Source organism: Sphaeramia orbicularis, chromosome 21 (assembly GCF_902148855.1).
Source record: "Sphaeramia orbicularis chromosome 21, fSphaOr1.1, whole genome shotgun sequence".
In the NCBI taxonomy this organism is placed as follows: Eukaryota; Metazoa; Chordata; class Actinopteri; order Kurtiformes; family Apogonidae; genus Sphaeramia; species Sphaeramia orbicularis.
This window is the reverse complement of record NC_043977.1, coordinates 2,617,762-2,636,272: the sequence shown is the minus strand read 5'-3', so window position 1 is coordinate 2,636,272 and position 18,511 is coordinate 2,617,762. Positions and strand designations below refer to the sequence as shown.

Below are 18,511 nucleotides of genomic sequence, written 5' to 3'. Positions count from 1 at the left end.
AGGACATGTCCAGAAGGTGTGGACAGCTGAACCAGTCTGTGATTTCCTGCTGTTTTCTAAGCTGTACTGGACCTGTTCTGTCACTGATGTGAGTACAGACCTCCACTCCTTCCACCAACGCAGACTAAATGTTTTGCTCGGATGCTTTTAAAGCCATGAACTCCCAGATCTCACACAGACTCCACAGCTGCTCCTGTGGAACCGGACTGTTCTGTTCCACCCTCCGTCCACTTGTGCACTTTTCTTTAACTGTGTGATGCCAGACTGGGACGACCCGGGGTGGACTGCTTCTGTCAGCATGAAAGTGGAGCGGCCGTTCTCCAACTGCAGTTTCTCATCAACGAGGTAAGAAAGACGTTATTCAAATTAAGAAACTTTACAAAGTCAGGAAATAATCACAGCCATGTTATTGTACTGTTTGTCTCATGGGTCTGAGGCAGTGTTTTTCAACCTTGGGGTCGGGACCCCCTGTGGGGTCACCTGGAATTCAAATGGGGTCGCCTGGAATTTCTAGTAATTGATGAAAAAATAAATGAAAACTTGTTCATATAAATGTGTGTTGAGTTGACAGAGCCAATCCCAGTCCACATCAGACAAACTGTGGTTGTGAAACTGCAGCACTGTGGTTCTGTTTGTGTCAAATGTTCATTGTGGTCAGTTTCAGATGCTGCAGCTCTTTCATAATTCATAGTTTCAGTTCTTCTTTGTTCAGTATTAATTGTCCTCCTTGTAAATCACAGCTGGACTGACTGGACAGATCCTGACCAAGGAAAATCCCATTCTCCCTTTGTGCAGTAATCTACACCTGGATTTACTGCCTCTGTCCACAATAATAGACATTATATAGACTAAATGTGTCTAAAATTAACCTGGATTTGAAACAGAGGAGAGAAAACTATTACAGGATCAAAAACTGATTAATTTTAGCCAAAAAAAAGTCTCTGTTTTGAATGTCTGGGGTCGACAGAAATTTATGATGTTAAAATGAGATCAGGAGTAAAAAAAAAAAGTTAGAACCACTGGACTAAGGCTCCGCTCACAGCAGGCCTTAATGCAATATTCAGATTTTTTGTGAAATCTGATTTTTTTTGTGTGCTAGTTCATATTCTACATTAAATGCGACTTTTATCTTTGTCACATTTCAATAATGTAAAGGTCGGATAAATGCGACCTGGGCGTTCAGACTGAAGTCACATTAGAAAATATCAGATACGGATCAGATTTAGGACCACATATGAAAGTGGTCTGGGTCAGATTAAGGACCACATGTGAAAGTGGTCTGGGTCAGATTAAGGACCACATGTGAAAGTGGTCTCGGTCAGATTAAGGACCACATGTGAAAGTGGTCTGGGTCAGATTTAGGACCACATATGAAAGTGGTCTGGGTCAGATTTTGGACCACATGTGAAAGTGGTCTGGGTCAGATTAAGGACCACATATGAAAGTGGTCTGGGTCAGATTTAGGACCACATATGAAAGTGGTCTGGGTCAGATTTGGACCACATGTGAAAGTGGTCTGGGTCAGATTAAGGACCACATATGAAAGTGGTCTGGGTCAGATTTAGGACCACATATGAAAGTGGTCTGGGTCAGATTAAGGACCACATGTGAAAGTGGTCTGGGTCAGATTGGTGCTGTTCAGACTGTCTTGTACAGATCAGATCCAGGTCACATATGGGCACATTTCGCTGCATCTAAATGTGTTTTTCTCGGGGCCTCTGGAACTCTGTTTTTTGCTGTGGCAGTCATGTGAATTGGCTTAAACAGACACTTAGAATTGGAATAAACTAATTATTGAAGCTGTTAATGTATTTGATGAGATCAATTAAACAGTGTGTTGTAAAAGTAAATGTATGTCGCACTAGTTTTATTGTTGAATGAACCTCTGGGTTTGTTGTTGGTGAGTTGAATTGAGCTTACATATTCATTTCTCATTATCTTTTCTTCAAATAAAACAATAAATTCAGGAAATATGTGCACAGCCTTAACACCAAAAAATCCCATTTCACTCAAAAATCCTAATTGTGCATTAAAACCTGCAGTGTGAACGCAGCCTTGTGTGTTTAAAGGTGCTTCTTCTGTGTCCATCAGCTCATATCAGTGTGTATCTGCAGAGCTCCACTGCCTTTTAGCTCCATATTCTGTGGACCTCCACCTCTGTGATGAAGCAGAGTCCAAGCGTTCAGATGACTGTACCTCATGAATATTTCATTAAAATATCACTGCCAACAGCTCTAATCAGAGGGGTTAAGTCCACCTGTCCTTGAGCCAGACCTTCAGAGTCTGACTTTCACTTTCCAACAGGGAGCTGAAGTCGTTATGGGACTGTTTTCAGAACTCCCACCTGTTGATGGCTGAATGATAAAACCTCCTGTCTGAAGGATGCACTTTGCTGAGAAAATTAGGTGGTTGAGAATTCCTGCAGAATTCTATTTGGTCATGAAACCCAGTGAACTTAAACTCCTGTTCTTTCAGGTTCCACATTCAGCCTGATTTGATCTGCAGAGGGCCGAACCAGTAAAATAAGAACAGAAGAACCTAGAAATAATGACAACTCAGAATTTATGTCTGTGTTTTAGTGCAAAAAACCCCACGAAATTATGAAAATACTTACTTTTATAAACTACCCAAAACTGAAAAATAAGAAATGTCTTATGAAAAATCAGTGTAATTTTCTCAGTCTTCTTCCTCCACTTCTCATTAGTCCATGTGCATTCTGGATCAGATCTCCAAAGACACTAAACACTGAGGAACAGGAAGAAAAGAGTTCAAACTGGACTGAATTTAATACAGACATTTCAGGTTGGACACATTTGTTCAGGTTATTCACATTTTATTGGTACAGGAGAGTTTGGAAATGGAAATATTTTCAGAATTTAATGTGATTTTTTTGCACTGAAACAAAGACAAACATTTGCAGTTGTCATTATTTATAGACATAGTATAATATTATTTTTTTCCATCAAACCCAGTAGTAAATCTGCAGTCCTTCTTTTGTGTGGGTTCTTCTGCTGTTATTATTAGACTGTAGATCAGATTGGTCTGGATGTGGAACCCACACTAAAATGAGTTCCACAGCCTGGACTGTGGAATTCATACACTTTGTAAATTCATCCCAGGGGTCGGATTGGAACCTTTGGGGGGACGCATTTGGGCCCTGGGACGCATGTTTGACAGCCCTGCAGTAAATGATACCATGTTTGTGGACTTTAACACTTTTTACAAATAATATTCTGTAAGAAAACAACAAGATATTTGACATGTTCTTAAAAGTGTTTTCCAGGTCGGTGGGTTTGGTGTTGGTCCATTAATGTGGTTTCCACCAGGAGACAGAACTGAACTTCTCCATATGACTTGACTAACACATGGGTTTAGTTTTTTTGTACAATAAAATGGAAAAGTAAGACACATGAAAGTCAAAATACAAGAAACTGTGCAGCTGAGATAGAAACCTCAGGAGGTTTATAAAATGGTCTCACTCAAAAAAGCATCAACAACAAAACAATAACTAAATACGATGCAAATGAAAGGAAACGGAAATGTGAGTGTGTGTTAAGTGCTTTTAGAGTGTGTATGGATGTCAAAGGGAGATATGATGGGAATGAAAAATAGAAACATAAAGTGAAAAAGTCTGAAACAAACAACAAATTAGACAGAGTAAAAAAAGAAAAGCCCATTTTCCTCTCATTTGTTGTTTATTTTTGAAATGGTTCCACGTTACATCACACTGGTCTTCAGTTTTTGCATAAATGATCTGCCTCAGATTAAATGTGTTAAATATTATGTATTTTAATCAGATTAATAGAAAAAAAATGACCATAGTGTTGTTTGTTGATGTTTTGAGGGTATATGATAAAGTGTTTTTCCACATATATGTTGGTTTATGTACACTTAACCCTCTGGTATCCAGGTGTGCTTTTTAGGCACACTTTGCACTTTGTGTTAAAAAACTTCATATTACTTTTCACAATTTAAATAAGGTTAAAATTCAAAAGTTGTTCATTTTTGCATGATCTTTAACATTCTGTCCACCAACTAAAATGTGCACATTGTAAACAAAAGAAAATGACCAGACTGGCATCTGTCTGCCAAGTGTGCATAAAACACACTCTTTCTAACATTAGAACCACTGTTTTTGATCCAAAGCCTTTAAGGCATAAATCCTGCTTTTACTGAGATCTGGGCTTCATGTGAGAGGTGAGGGTCTAAATTAATTTATTAATGTTGTTCATGTTGCTGTTAATCATTGACGTATGCCAGGCTGCAAAAATCAAATAATATGTGATCCACTTTTAACGTAGTATTTTGAAAAAAAAATCATGTTTTGTAATTTTTGCATCAAAAAATGTAGTGACATCATGATGAAAAGAGATTGTTTAAAGGGTTAAAAAATGTAAAATGAATGATTATTTGATCTGTATGATTAGGGCTGAGCTGGATTTACCAAAATAAAATCTAATTAGAGCAGAAAAATAAATCAATATATAATATTTAATAGTTTGATTTATAGGTGTGCATTTTTGGCACACTTGGTGACAGATGCTAGTATTTTTACCTCCGCCAAGGAGGTTATGTTTTTGCCAGGCTTTGTTTGTCTGTTTGTTTGTTTGTTTGTTTGTTTGTCTGTCCGTTAGTGTGCAACATAACTCAAAAAGTTATGGACAGATTTGGATGAAATTTTCAGGGTTTGTTGGAAATGGGATAAGGAAGAAATGATTAAATTTTGGTGGTGATCGGGGGTGGGGGGGCCCACGGGGGGGGCCCCACTGATCAGCCTTGGCGGAGGTCTGCGGCCTCCGAGTGCTTCTAGTTTGAACATTTGACCTAGTGCCAAAAGTAATTATGCAAATTAACCAGTGTTGGAGTTAATCACTGACATATGCCAGGATGAAAAAAATATAATAATATGTGATCCACTTTTTATGGAGTACATTGAAAAAAAATATTTTTTTGTGTTTTTTGCACCAAAAAAATGGTTTGTTTACATTACAAACACGGCATTTAAAGGGTTAAAAAAAATGTGACAATTATTGAGCATTTAGTATTTTTATTTACGGCTCAAGTTGATGAAATAGAAAAAAGTGTAAAAGAATTAAAAACAAACTGTATGAAAAATTTTTTGACATTATTCCACAAGTGTGCCAAAAAGGCACACTTGGTGCTCAGTAAGGGCCTTGGAGGACAGGATACCAGAGGGTTAATAATAATAATAATAATAATAATAATAATAATAATAATGGATTAGATTTATATAGTGCTTTTCTATGAATGCATACTCAAAGCTGGTACAGTAGATCCATCCATCCATCCATCCATCCATCCATCCATTCTCTTCCGCTTATCCGGGGCCGGGTCGCGGGGGTAACAGTCTAAGCAGGGATGCCCAGACTTCCCTCTCCCCAGACACCTCCTCCAGCTCTTCCGGGGGGATCCCGAGGCGTTCCCAGGCCAGCCGAGAGACATAGTCTCTCCAACGTGTCCTGGGTCTTCCCCGAGGTCTCCTCCCGGTGGGACATGCCCGGAACATCTCCCCAGGGAGGCGTCCAGGAGGCATCCGAAACAGATGCCCGAGCCACCTCAGCTGGCCCCTCTCGACGCGGAGGAGCAGCGGCTCTACTCTGAGCTCCTCCCTGGTGACTGAGCTCCTCACCCTATCCCTAAGGGTGCGCCCAGCCACCCGACGGAGGAAACTCATTTCGACCGCTTGTATCCGGGATCTTGTCCTTTCGGTCATGACCCAAAGCTCATGACCATAGGTGAGGGTAGGAACGTAGATTGACCGGTAAATCGAGAGCTTCGCCTCTCGGCTCAGCTCCTTCTTTACCACAACAGACCGGTACAGCGACTGCATCACTGCAGACGCTGCACCGATCCGTCTGTCAATCTCACGCTCCATCCTTCCCTCACTCGTGAACAAGACCCCGAGATACTTAAACTCCTCCACTTGGGGCAAAGACTCCCCACCGACCCGGAGAGGGCAAACCACCTTTTTCCGGTCGAGAACCATGGCCTCGGATTTGGAGGTGCTGATCCTCATCCCGCTCGCTTCACACTCGGCTGCAAACCGCCCCAGGGCACGCTGAAGGTCCAGGTTCGATGAGGCCAACAGGACAACATCATCCGCAAAAAGCAGAGATGAAATCCTGTGGTCCCCAAACCGGACCCCCTCCGGCCCTTGGCTGCGCCTAGAAATTCTGTCCATAAAAATTATGAACAGAACCGGTGACAAAGGGCAGCCCTGCCGGAGTCCAACATGCACCTGGAACAGGTCTGACTTACTGCCGGCAATGCAAACCAGGCTCCTGTTTCGGTCATACAAGGACCGGACTGCCCTTAGCAAAGGGCCCCGGACCCCATACTCCCGAAGCACCCCCCACAAGATACCACGAGGGACACGGTCGAACGCCTTCTCCAGATCCACAAAACACATGTGGACTGGTTGGGCGAACTCCCATGAACCCTCGAGCACCCGATGGAGAGTATAGAGCTGGTCCAGCGTTCCACGACCAGGACGAAAACCGCATTGTTCCTCCTGGATCCGAGGTTCGACTATCGGTCGGATCCTCCTCTCCAGTACCCTGGAATAGACTTTCCCCGGGAGGCTGAGGAGTGTGATCCCCCTATAGTTGGAGCACATCCTCCGGTCCCCTTTCTTAAAAAGGGGAACCACCACCCCGGTCTGCCAATCCAGAGGTACTGTCCCCGACCGCCACGCGATGTTACAGAGACGTGTCAACCAAGACAGTCCCTGCACATCCAGAGACTTAAGGTACTCAGGGCGAATCTCATCCACCCCCGGTGCCCTGCCACCGAGGAGCTTGCCAACCACCTCGGTGACTTCAGCTTGGGTGATGGACGAGTCCACCTCTGAGACCTCAGCCTCTGCTTCTTCTATGGAAGACGTGGCAGTGGGATTGAGGAGATCCTCGAAGTATTCCTTCCACCGCCCGACAACATCCCCAGTCGAGGTCAGCAGCTCCCCACTTCCACTGTAAACAGTGTTGGTGGCACACTGCTTTCCCCTCCTGAGGCACCGGATGGTTTGCCAGAATTTCCTCGAGGCCGACCGATAGTCCTCCTCCATGGCCTCCCCAAACTCCACCCAGACCCGAGTTTTTGCCTCCACAACCGCCTGGGCTGCAGCACGCTTGGCCTTCCGGTACCCATCAGCTGCCTCGGGAGTCCCACGGGCCAACAAGGCCCGATAAGACTCCTTCTTCAGCTTGACGGCATCCCTTACTTCCGGGGTCCACCACCGGGTTCGGGGATTGCCGCCACGACAGGCACCGGAGACCTTGCGACCACAGCTCCGAGCAGCCGCTTCGACAATGGAGGTGGAGAACATGGTCCACTCGGACTCAATGTCCCCAGCCTCCCCCGGGATCTGGGAGAAGCTCTCCCGGAGGTGGGAGTTGAAGACCACACTGACATCGGGTTCCGCCAGATGTTCCCAACAGACCCTCACAACACGTTTGGGCCTGCCGAGTCGGTCCGGTTTCCTCCTTCGCCAGCGGATCCAACTCACCACCAGGTGGTGATCGGTTGACAGCTCTGCCCCTCTCTTCACCCGAGTGTCCAAAATACGCGGCCGGAGGTCTGATGATACGACAATGAAGTCGATCATCGACCTCCAGCCTAGGGTGTCCTGGTGCCAAGTGCACTTATGGACATCCCTGTGTTGGAACATGGTGTTTGTTATGGACAAACTGTGACTAGCACAGAAGTCCAGTAACAGAACACCACTCGGGTTCAGATCAGGGAGGCCGTTCCTCCCCATCACCCCCCTCCAGGTCTCACTGTCGTTGCCCACGTGGGCATTGAAGTCGCCCAGGAGAACAATGGAGTCCCCAGTCGGAGCACCATCCAGCACCCCTCCCAGAGACTCCAAGAAGGCCGGGTACTCTGCACTGCTGTTCGGCCCGTAGGCCGAAACAACAGTGAGGCACCTGTCCCCAACCCGAAGGCGTAGGGACGCGACCCTCTCGTTCACCGGGGTGAACTCCAACACATGGCGGCTGAGCTGAGGGGCTATGAGTAAGCCCACACCAGCCCGCCGCCTCTCACCGCGGGCAACGCCAGAGAAGTGGAGAGTCCAGCCCCTTTCGAGGGGTTGGGTTCCAGAGCCCAAGCTGTGTGTGGAGGTGAGCCCGACTATATCTAGTCGGTACCTCTCAACCTCCCTCACAAGCTCTGGCTCCTTCCCCCCCAGCGAAGTGACATTCCATGTCCCAAGAGCTAGACTCCGTGTCCGGGGATCGGGTTGTCGGGCTCCCTGCCTTCGACTGTCACCCAATCCACACTGCACCCGGCCCCTATGATTCCCTCGATGGGTGGTGAGTCCGTCGGAGGGTGGGCCCACGTCGCTCTTTCGGGCTGGGCCCGGCCGGACCTCGTGGGCATAGGCCCGACCACCAGGCGCTCGCATACGAGCCCCAACCCCAGGCCTGGCTCCAGGGTGGGGCCCCGGCTGCGCCGTACCGGGCGACGTCACGTTTTTTTTGATGTTTCTTGTTCATAAGGGCTTCTGAACTGCTCTTAGTCTGGCCCGTCACCCAGGACCTGTTTGCCTTGGGAGACCCTACCAGGGGCATAAAGCCCCCGACAACATAGCTCCTGGGATCATTCGGGCACACAAACTCCCCCACCACGATAAGGTGGCAGTTCAAGGGGGAGAGTAGATCCATTGTTCACATTATTCCACACATTCACAGTCTGGTGTTAAACTACATCTGTAGCTGACAGAAGCGTGGCTGCCAGTTTTGCTCTGGACCTGGTTTACCTGTAGGCCAGTGTTCTAAACCTGATTTCCTTTTCGTTCCACTGCTGGTATTTCATTAAACATCTGCTCGCTTACGTTCACACTGGAGCTGAAACGTCCACTGGTTTGAATTAAAGGACCGTCTGTCACTTTTTTCTTCCTCCGTCACTTCTGGTTCTTGTGAACGGCGTGGGCCCGTCCACGCCAGCGCTGGGTGAAAGTCATGAAGTGGACTTTAGGACTGAAACAGACGCTTCCACGGCTAAATGCACTGTTTTATACACGACAAAAATACCAGCAGCGTCCTCCAGAACAGCTGAAGTGTCCACGTTAGCTGAACGGCAGAGGTGGACTCACACAGTTAGTTTGTGCTTTCATCTACTCGCTCCCTTTTCCTTTCTTCTTTTTTTTTCTTTTCTAGTCTATTTCTTTTCAAGCCCACCGGCTCTTTAGCCCACTTCTCTGTCACTCACTGGCCTACTTCTGATGTGTCTGAGGCAAATACAGCTGGATGGGCCTGAAGAGTGGACAATCTATGTGTGTGTCTGTGTGTGTGTGTGTGTTTGTGTGTGTGTGTACATGTATGAGTCTGACTGTGGGTGTGGGTGGATCTCATCACACTGGTCATTTAGTGAAGTATCCTTGTGTTAATGGTACCTGTACCTGCTGGGGTTTATATTAAAAGCACAGGTGTCAAACATGTGGTCCAGGGACCAGAACTGGCCCGTCAAAGGGTCCGGTCCGGTCCAGGGGATGAGTTTATGAAATGCAAAAATGACATGGAACATATTAACTAACAAGGATTTTAACATCATTTCAGTTTAGTCCAGGGTTCTCAAACTCCTGTTCTTTAGGTTCCACATTCAGTCTGATCTGATCTGCAGTGGACCCAACCAGGAAAAGAAGAACAGAAGAACCAAGAAATAATGACAACTCAGAATTTTTGCCTGTGTTTTAGTGCAAAAACCCTGTTAAATTATGAAAGTACTTACTTTTATAAACTATCCAATTTGTTTTATTTGTTATTCAGATTCAGGGTGTACATCTAAATGAGTCCGAGGGCGGCAGGAAAACACAGGATAAAAGTCTGTGTGTAGTCACTCAGTCTGCCCCCCCCAGTGGTGAGGAAACCAAACACCATGGGGCCTTTGAGCAAAGCATCAGACAGTGGGCAGATGGGATGAGAACCAGTAAGAAACAACTTCCAGAGTCAAAGAAAATGACAAACACTACAAACGCTGTTGTGGTTTTCTCCACTGGACTGAGCTGTACATGACAAACATTTGATGATGATGAAACAGCAGCGTTTCTTCTACACAGGTCAGTTCAATTATGAGGTTTATGAGCGTATAAAGGTATTATGTTTAGGAATGTGGACGTTTGTTGGTCCACTGTTAGGACTAAACTGGGACAGAGCTAAGCTAACCGAGCTAAGCTAACAGAGCTATTATGTAAAGCAGGGTTCTAAACTCCTGTTCTTTCAGGTTCCACATTCAGTCTGATTTGATCTGCAGTGGACCGGACCAGTCAAATAAGAACAGAAGAACCCAGAAATAATGACTATTAGAAATTTTTGTCTTTGTTTTAGTGTAAAGAAAAAAAAACATTAAATTATGAAAATACTTACTTTTACAAACAATCCAAACAAAAAAGATGTGAATAACATGAAAAACTGACATTTCTTCAGAAAAATCAGTGTAATTTTCTCAGTCTTCTTCCTCCACTTCTCATTAGTCCATGTGCATTCTGGATCAGATCTCCAAAGACACTAAACACTGAGGAACAGGAAGAAAAGAGTTCAAACTGGACTGAATTTAATACAGACATTTCAGGTTGGGCACATTTGTTCAGGTTATTCTCATTTTATTGGTACAGGAGTTGACATTATTTATAGGTTCTTCTGTTCTTCTGGTACTGGTCCGGCCCACTTCAGATCAAGGTTCTAATAGTTTTGGATTTTTCATTCTAGTTTAGTTTTATTTAGTTTTGACTTTTTTTCTCTAATTCAGTTCGTTTTAATTAGTTTTTAGAGCAGGTTTGATAGTTTTTATTAGTTTTATTTATTTTTTTCTAAATGCTTAGTTGTAGTTTAGTTGTAGTTTAGTTGTAGTTTTGTTCTAGTTTAGTTGTAGTTTAGTTGTAGTTTTGTTTTAGTTTAGTTGTAGTTTAGTTGTAGTTCAGTGGTCTCTTTTCTCTTCTTCTCTGTCGTCGTATTCAAATCAATCCCAGACAGGACTCTGCTGCTTTAGTCTCCATGTTTCCAGGTAGAGTGGGGACCAGAAGACGACTGGAAACCACAAGTGAACACAAGTGACGGACCATTAAATATCATTTGGTGCCAACAGATAAAATTGCTAGAGCGAAATAAATCAATTTCATATCAATCCGACATTGACAAAGATGAAAACGAAGGGAATTTTATCCATAATTTTTATCCATTTTTTTAGTTTTGTAAGAACACAATACAGTTTCAGTTAGTTATCGTTTTTTCCTTTTAATTTTAGTTTTTATTTCTTTCAGTTAGTGAAAATGTTTTTACAATTGTAGTTTTGGTCATTTCGTTAGTTTTTGTTAACGATAATAACCTTGCTTCTGATCATATTGGGCTGAAAGTGGAACCTGAACTAACCTGAGTTGAACAGTCCTGTTTTAAATCCTCCTTCTGTGGGTTCGTCTGCACATGTGCAGAACCATCCACCCCCTCCACTGCTCCCTCTTACATGAACTCAGTCTGAGTGTCACTAGGCGTCCTGGACGTCTAACAGGGTGACTCATAGCGGTGCTGGATGTCAGTGCCCTCTTCTGGAGTGGCTGTGTGGGCTGTGGGCTGCCCTGCTAATGGCTGACTTACATATTCAGAGCGCCCTCTTGACATTCGCTGAGGTGTAATGACTTAGTCCTATTGGACGGATGAACTGGGAAACAGACACTTCTGCCCCTGGAACACACGTCTGTACGTCTGCCGAGCGCGTCCATGTTCTGTCTGGAACGCATTAGTCCCATTTTACGGACCCTCGTCATCTGTGTCGTGATGCGGTCCCAGTAACCCACTCCAACCTCTTGAGCCGCTCCTGCATCATCTTTTGATGATTTTTTTCTGTCGCCGTGGCAGCGGAGGATATGAATAGGATAATTAATGTGTTTGTTTGCCTGTTCTGAACTCATTATTTTTTTGCTTGATGAATAAAACATCAGAGGAGGCTGAGAGGGCTGCTGAGGGGTGGTGTCAAATGAGGTTTCAGTGGAGGGTTCATGGGGACGAGTGCTAAAGAAAGACCAAGGAAGAGCTAAAGAGGGTGGAGCTACAGGCTAACAGAAAGGATGTGGAGCTAAAGGCTAACAGAAAGAGTAGAGCTAAAGGCTAACAGAAAGGATGTGGAGCTAAAGGCTAACAGAAAGAGTAGAGCTAAAGGCTAACAGAAAGGATGTGGAGCTAAAGGCTAACAGAAAGAGTAGAGCTAAAGGCTAACAGAAAGGACGTGGAGCTAAAGGCTAACAGAAAGAGTAGAGCTAAAGGCTAACAGAAAGGATGTGGAGCTGAAGGCTAACAGAAAGGGTGGAGCTAAAGGTTAACAGAAAGGATGTGAAGCTGAAGGCTAACAGAAAGGGTGGAGCTAAAGGCTAACAGAAAGGATATGGAGCTAAAGGCTAACAGACATGGTGGAGCTAAAGGTTAACAGAAAGGATGTGAAGCTGAAGGCTAACAGAAAGGGTGGAGCTGAAGGCTAACAGAAAGGATGTGAAGCTGAAGGCTAACAGAAAGGGTGGAGCTTAAGGCTAACAGAAAGGATGTGGAGCTGAAGGCTAACAGACAGGGTGGAGCTAAAGGCTAACAGAAAGGATATAGAGCTAAAGGCTAACAGAAAGGATGTGGAGCTGAATTGCTAACAGAAAGGATATGGAGCTAAAGGCTAACAGACAGGGTGGAGCTAAAGGCTGACAGAAAGGGTGGAGCTAAAGGCTAACAGAAAGGATGTGGAGCTAAACGCTAACAGAAAGGATGTGGAGCTGAAGGCTAACAGAAAGGGTGGAGCTAAAGGCTAACAGAAAGGATGTGGAGCTGAAGGCTAACAGAAAGGGTGGAGCTAAAGGTAAAAGAAAGGATGTGGAGCAAAAGGCTAACAGAAAGAGTAGAGCTAAAGGCTAACAGAAAGGATGTGGAGCTGAATTGCTAACAGAAAGGATATGGAGCTAAAGGCTAACAGACAGGGTGGAGCTAAAGGCTGACAGAAAGATTGGAGCTAAAGGCTAACAGAAAGGATGTGGAGCAAAAGGCTAACAGAAAGATTGGAGCTAAAGGCTAACAGAAAGGATGTGGAGCTAAAGGCTAACAGGAAGGATGTGGAGCTAAAGGCTAACAGAAAGGATGTGGAGCTAAAGGCTAACAGAAAGGGTGGAGCTGAAGGCTAACAGGAAGGATGTGGAGCTAAAGGCTAACAGAAAGATTGGAGCTAAAGGCTAACAGAAAGGATGTGGAGCTAAAGGCTAACAGGAAGGATGTGGAGCTAAAGGCTAACAGAAAGGATGTGGAGCTAAAGGCTAACAGAAAGGATGTGGAGCTAAAGGCTAACAGGAAGGATGTGGAGCTAAAGGCTAACAGAAAGGATGTAGAGGAAGGAAGGAACACTGTAAAAACATACACAATATTTACTACACTACTGCATATTTATGAACATGAAACCTGTGTCTGTTTGGCAAACTCTCATTTTGCAGGTTTGTGAATAGATGTAACTAAACTATTACCTATGTAACTAAACACACTCATAAGTTAAACAGAATGTTCATTTTTATTAACCCTTAAAGACACAGCAGTACTTCCGCGTCAGTTCCCAAATGAAATTTTCTCCATATCTAACCTTTAAGAGATTTATCACCATTTATTCTAATATTATCCTCTGTATTTTGCATTTTATCAGTATAAATCAGGTATTTTCTATATGTAATTCACTGATCCTGTAGATGTTCATTAAAACTCACATTAAAGTTGAGGGTTCTTCTATCAGAAACAGATCAAACTGAATAAACGGTGTCTTTTTCAGTCCAGTCTGTCATTAACTGAACATAAACCCAGTGTGTCCATCCACTGGCACTGATCCAACTGCATGGGTTTATGATTAGTTTTTCAATTTCATTCAGCTGGTGGCTTCTTTTGTACTTGTTGCTTATTATTTTTGTCATTTGTAAAACTCATTTTATTGACAACTTGGGCTTTTTCAGTTCATTTTCTTGCTTATTTTATTTTATTTTTTTTTTTACTTCATTTCAGTCCTTTTTGCTTGGTCTTTCATGTTATTTCTTATTTTGCAAATTTTTGGTCATTTTATTTACTATTTAATATATATAATCATAAAAACCCCAGTGTGTCCATCCACTGTCATTGATCCAACTCCATGGGTTTTACTGGTGGATCAATGTTGGAGAAAATGACAGTGTTTCCACGGTAGCTACGGATACACTTATTTTGTTCATTTTCATTCATTTTATTTTATTTTATTCTATTTTTATTTATTTATTTGTGTATTTGCCTATTTAATTTTTTTTGTTCAATTTTGTTCAGTTTGTGGCTCATTTTTTTCATGTCACTTATTATTTTGTTGATCTATTATTCATTTTTGTTCATTTTATTGCTTCCTTTATTCTTTTGCTGTTTTTTAACTTCATTTTAGTCAACGTTTTGCTTGTTTTTTCATGTTATTTATTATTCTTTAAGTTTTGTGTTCATTTTTTTTCCTTTTTGTTTATTATTGAACATAAACCCAGTGTGTCCATCCACTGTCATTGATCCAACTCCATGGGTTTTACTGGTGAATCAATGTTGTAGAAGATGACGGTGTTTCCACGGTAACTACGGAGCTTCTGAACGTCCAAATATGGTCATATCTGATGACCATGAAAAGATGAAGAACTGTGTTTTACACCAGTTATTGACATGGATTGATAGGATTAATGGATCAACAGGAATTAAACAGTTTAGATCAGTAGATGAATTAGGTTGACGACAGTTGTTTAGATGTTTAAGGATTAAGTAAAGTGGTAAAAATATTTGTAATGTATTTAATGTATTTAGAATACATAAAAATACCAAAGATGATGAAAAATAAAACAGCAAATTTGTGCCATAATGTATGTGTAAGTTTTGTCTTACACATTTAAAATGGATAATTATAAATATATCCACATAACCTTTAACCATGATAAAAGTTGTTTTAATAATACAACAATATTTTTGCACAGCTGAATAAATATATATGTTAAACCATTTAGATCAGTCGATGTTTTGGGTCTTTATGGGTTAATTACAATATGAAAAACAGGACATGAAATCCTATTCTCTCAGAACATTCGCCATCTGCTGCATTTATAAGAAATTCATGTGAGATCTCCAATCTACCGCGTTCTCTGCAGTCATTCTGATTCCTGATTTCCAACATTAACATGTAATAAGTTCCAGGGGAAACTCATAATTAAAGAAAATAAAGCCCTTTAAAAAGTCGAGAGATTGTGAATGAATACTGATTGTTTGGCAGACCTTGTTAGACACAGGAAATGTGCTTATTATAATAAAAATGAATGTTTTATTCCACCCTAAATCTACATTCACCCTGGCAGAGGTGAAGATGAACAAGGTAAGAAAGAGGAAGAGAGAACAGACAGTGACACATCCACAGAGTCACTCATACCTCATTAACCTCTGACCTGAATTTAGAACTTAATTTGCTGGCTGCAGATGATGGATCCGCAGGGCTGAATGCTGGGAAAATGGGATTTCTTGCCTCAATCTGTTCCCGTTAATCAGGAACGGCTGAGACTTGTTGCAAGTGTGTGCATCACATGTCCATTTTGAACATAGTGTGAGTAAAGGTGGTGTGTGTGAACCGTATTAAACCAAAAAACATCAATTATCATGACTCTCATCAGGTCTGGAGTCTAATCTTCTCCCGGAAGTGGAGTTTTAAATATTGGACTTGTGCTTGATGTGGATCCTCAGTCACTGACCTGTTAATTAATTCATCAATAGTCAGTCATTTCATGCACAGAGTCTTTAATGAGTCCAACAGACACCGACTCAACTCAAATCAATATAAATCTGCACAGACGCCACATGAGAAGGTTCATGTTACACAGTGAACAGCAGCTTCATGTCGGACCTGTTCTACTAGAAATGTTACAGGGATGTAGTTAAAAGGTACCATCAAATTAGTGCAAATATTATTATTAAGGTTAATAGTGCATTTACATATATGAGTCTGAACAAATATTATTATTATAGTTAATAGTGCATTTACATATATGAGTCTGAACAAATATTATTATTATAGTTAATAGTGCATTTACATATATGAGTCTGAACAAATATTATTATTATAGTTAATAGTGCATTTACATATATGAGTCTGAACAAATATTATTATTATAGTTAATAGTGCATTTACATATATGAGTCTGAACAAATATTATTATTATAGTTAATAGTGCATTTACATATATGAGTCTGAACAAATATTATTATTATAGTTAATAGTGCATTTACATATGAGTCTGAACAAATATTATTATTAAAGTTAATAGTGCATTTACATATATGAGTCTGAACAAATATTATTATTATAGTTAATAGTGCATTTACATACATGAGTCTGAACAAATATTATTATTATAGTTAATAGTGCATTTACATATATGAGTCTGAACAAATATTATTATTATAGTTAATAGTGCATTTACATATATGAGTCTGAACACATTATTATTATAGTTAATAGTGCATTTACATATATGAGTCTGAACAAATATTATTATTATAGTTAATAGTGCATTTACATATGAGTCTGAACAAATATTATTATTATAGTTAATAGTGCATTTACATATATGAGTCCTTTTTAGGTTTCATTTTATATTGATTATATTGTTTATATCTTTTGTTTTCTACAAATGACACTGACATTTTGTAAACCGTTCCATAAAATAGTTATTGTTTGATGAATGACTATAGATGTATAGCAGTTATTTTGGTTGTGTATTTATTTTTATTGCATTGGGCTGTTGTTGTATTGTATGTCCCACTTGTGTGTGTGTGTGTGTGTGTGTGTGGGCGTGAATGGTGTAAAATAAATGCAAATAATTAAAATTGTAATGTGGTGGCGACCCCAGGAAGAATAACAACTGATGTTTCAGTTGCTAATGGTTGATCTTAATAAATGAAATTAAATGAAAGAAATCAAATAAAATATAGTTCTGAAGCTAAAAAAGGAGCTTATTTGAAAAATGACAGGTGAAACTTTAATTTCTGACACTGATGTTGACTTTATCTGGATCTGAGCCTTTAACTCTGCCCCACATCTGTGGTCTGATGTTTCTGTTGAATTCTTCTGTTGATCTTTGATCCGTGACAGTCTTTGAATGTTTCAGTTCTAATCGTACTGTGATGGAACTGTGACCTTCAGTCTTATTTCTTTATTCGCTGCAGCTCTTCTTTTCCTGTTTATACTTTATTTTCTTTCCAACTTTCATCATTGGCATGAACACTAACTAAATGTAACTCCATCAGCACAAAAAACTCTGTACGTAATCCCTGGAAAATTAAAGATTAATTCCAATCTGGAATGCAGGCAGATGTTTGATTTATTACCTTCATAATAACTGTCCTTGTGTAGGTTCAATATATGTCTGCAGGGTAATAATCCTTTTAGCATCCTGCACTCAACACTATGGTTATGTGGTATAAAGTCAATTATTCATAAAAGTTATGGTAATCCACATCAAATAATTACTTTGAATCTCACACATTCACTTATTTAATGGATGAAGCAAGGACAAAGTGAAAGTGGGCTTGAATATTGCTGGAAAAATGGTAAAAATGGTGAAACAAAAGGACGTATGCAGCAGCTTAACCGTTTTATTCGATTTGAACTGAAATCCAAGTTAAAAACCTCAGACACCCGTAGAATTACACGGTCTATTAGTTACTTCAGGAACATCAGTTATTTGTCCCACAAACACAGCTTCACTGCTCATGTTACCAACACAAACATGTGGCTGTCGTGGTATTAATTGAGATTTAAGAGCCACAGGCCGTATCATTATCGCTCATAATTAGCCATTCATATTTCATCAATTTACAAAGAATTAGTTTCAGTTTTTGATCAGAGAATGATAAACTCATTAGATTGTCTGGTTGGGATTCAGTTCTCGCGACTGTTGAGATGGTTTTTGGTTCCACTTTGAGGAAAATTACAAAATACTTACATGAAATAATTCTATAATGTCGCATTTGGGTTCTTCTCTGGAACTGGTCCTAAAAACAGGACATGAGGCTAAAAATTCAACCCAGATGTAGACGAATGTTCTGAAGCAGGTTTGGAAGAACTTTAGGTCTATTTGAAAAAGACATTTACTGAGATAAAAGAGAAACTATTTCAGATAAAACACATTTTTATATCATTTTACATTATATTTAATACAAACACGGTCAAAAGGACACAAAAATTACACACTATTATTTTTTGGAATGTCTCTTTATTCTCTCACAGGTTTATTTTAGGAATTGAACTAATTATTCAAGACAGAGTGTTTGACAAAAATGGCCGCTGTCGAAAAATCATTCACGATTTATATTTGTTTAAATGTTCAGGTTCTGCATGTAACACCAGTGGACACGATGGGTTCCACACCAAACCTGGAATGAGACTGAGACTGATGCCAAACCCACATGTGTGGATTAGAAAAACCACTAGGATCCACACAGTGAAC

At 41.3% G+C, this 18,511-nt stretch overlaps 1 protein-coding gene across 1 annotated transcript in view; it reads left to right on the top strand.

Annotated features, from left to right (window-relative positions):
• Nucleotides 1-18,511, top strand: part of stxbp5l (syntaxin binding protein 5L) — a 354,919-nt gene that overhangs the window by 133,266 nt on the left and 203,142 nt on the right. Inside the window, exon 4 of the mRNA XM_030125454.1 lies at nucleotides 264-345. Within this exon, the coding sequence (XP_029981314.1) occupies nucleotides 264-345 (82 nt within the window). The remainder of the gene's footprint in view (nucleotides 1-263; nucleotides 346-18,511) is intronic.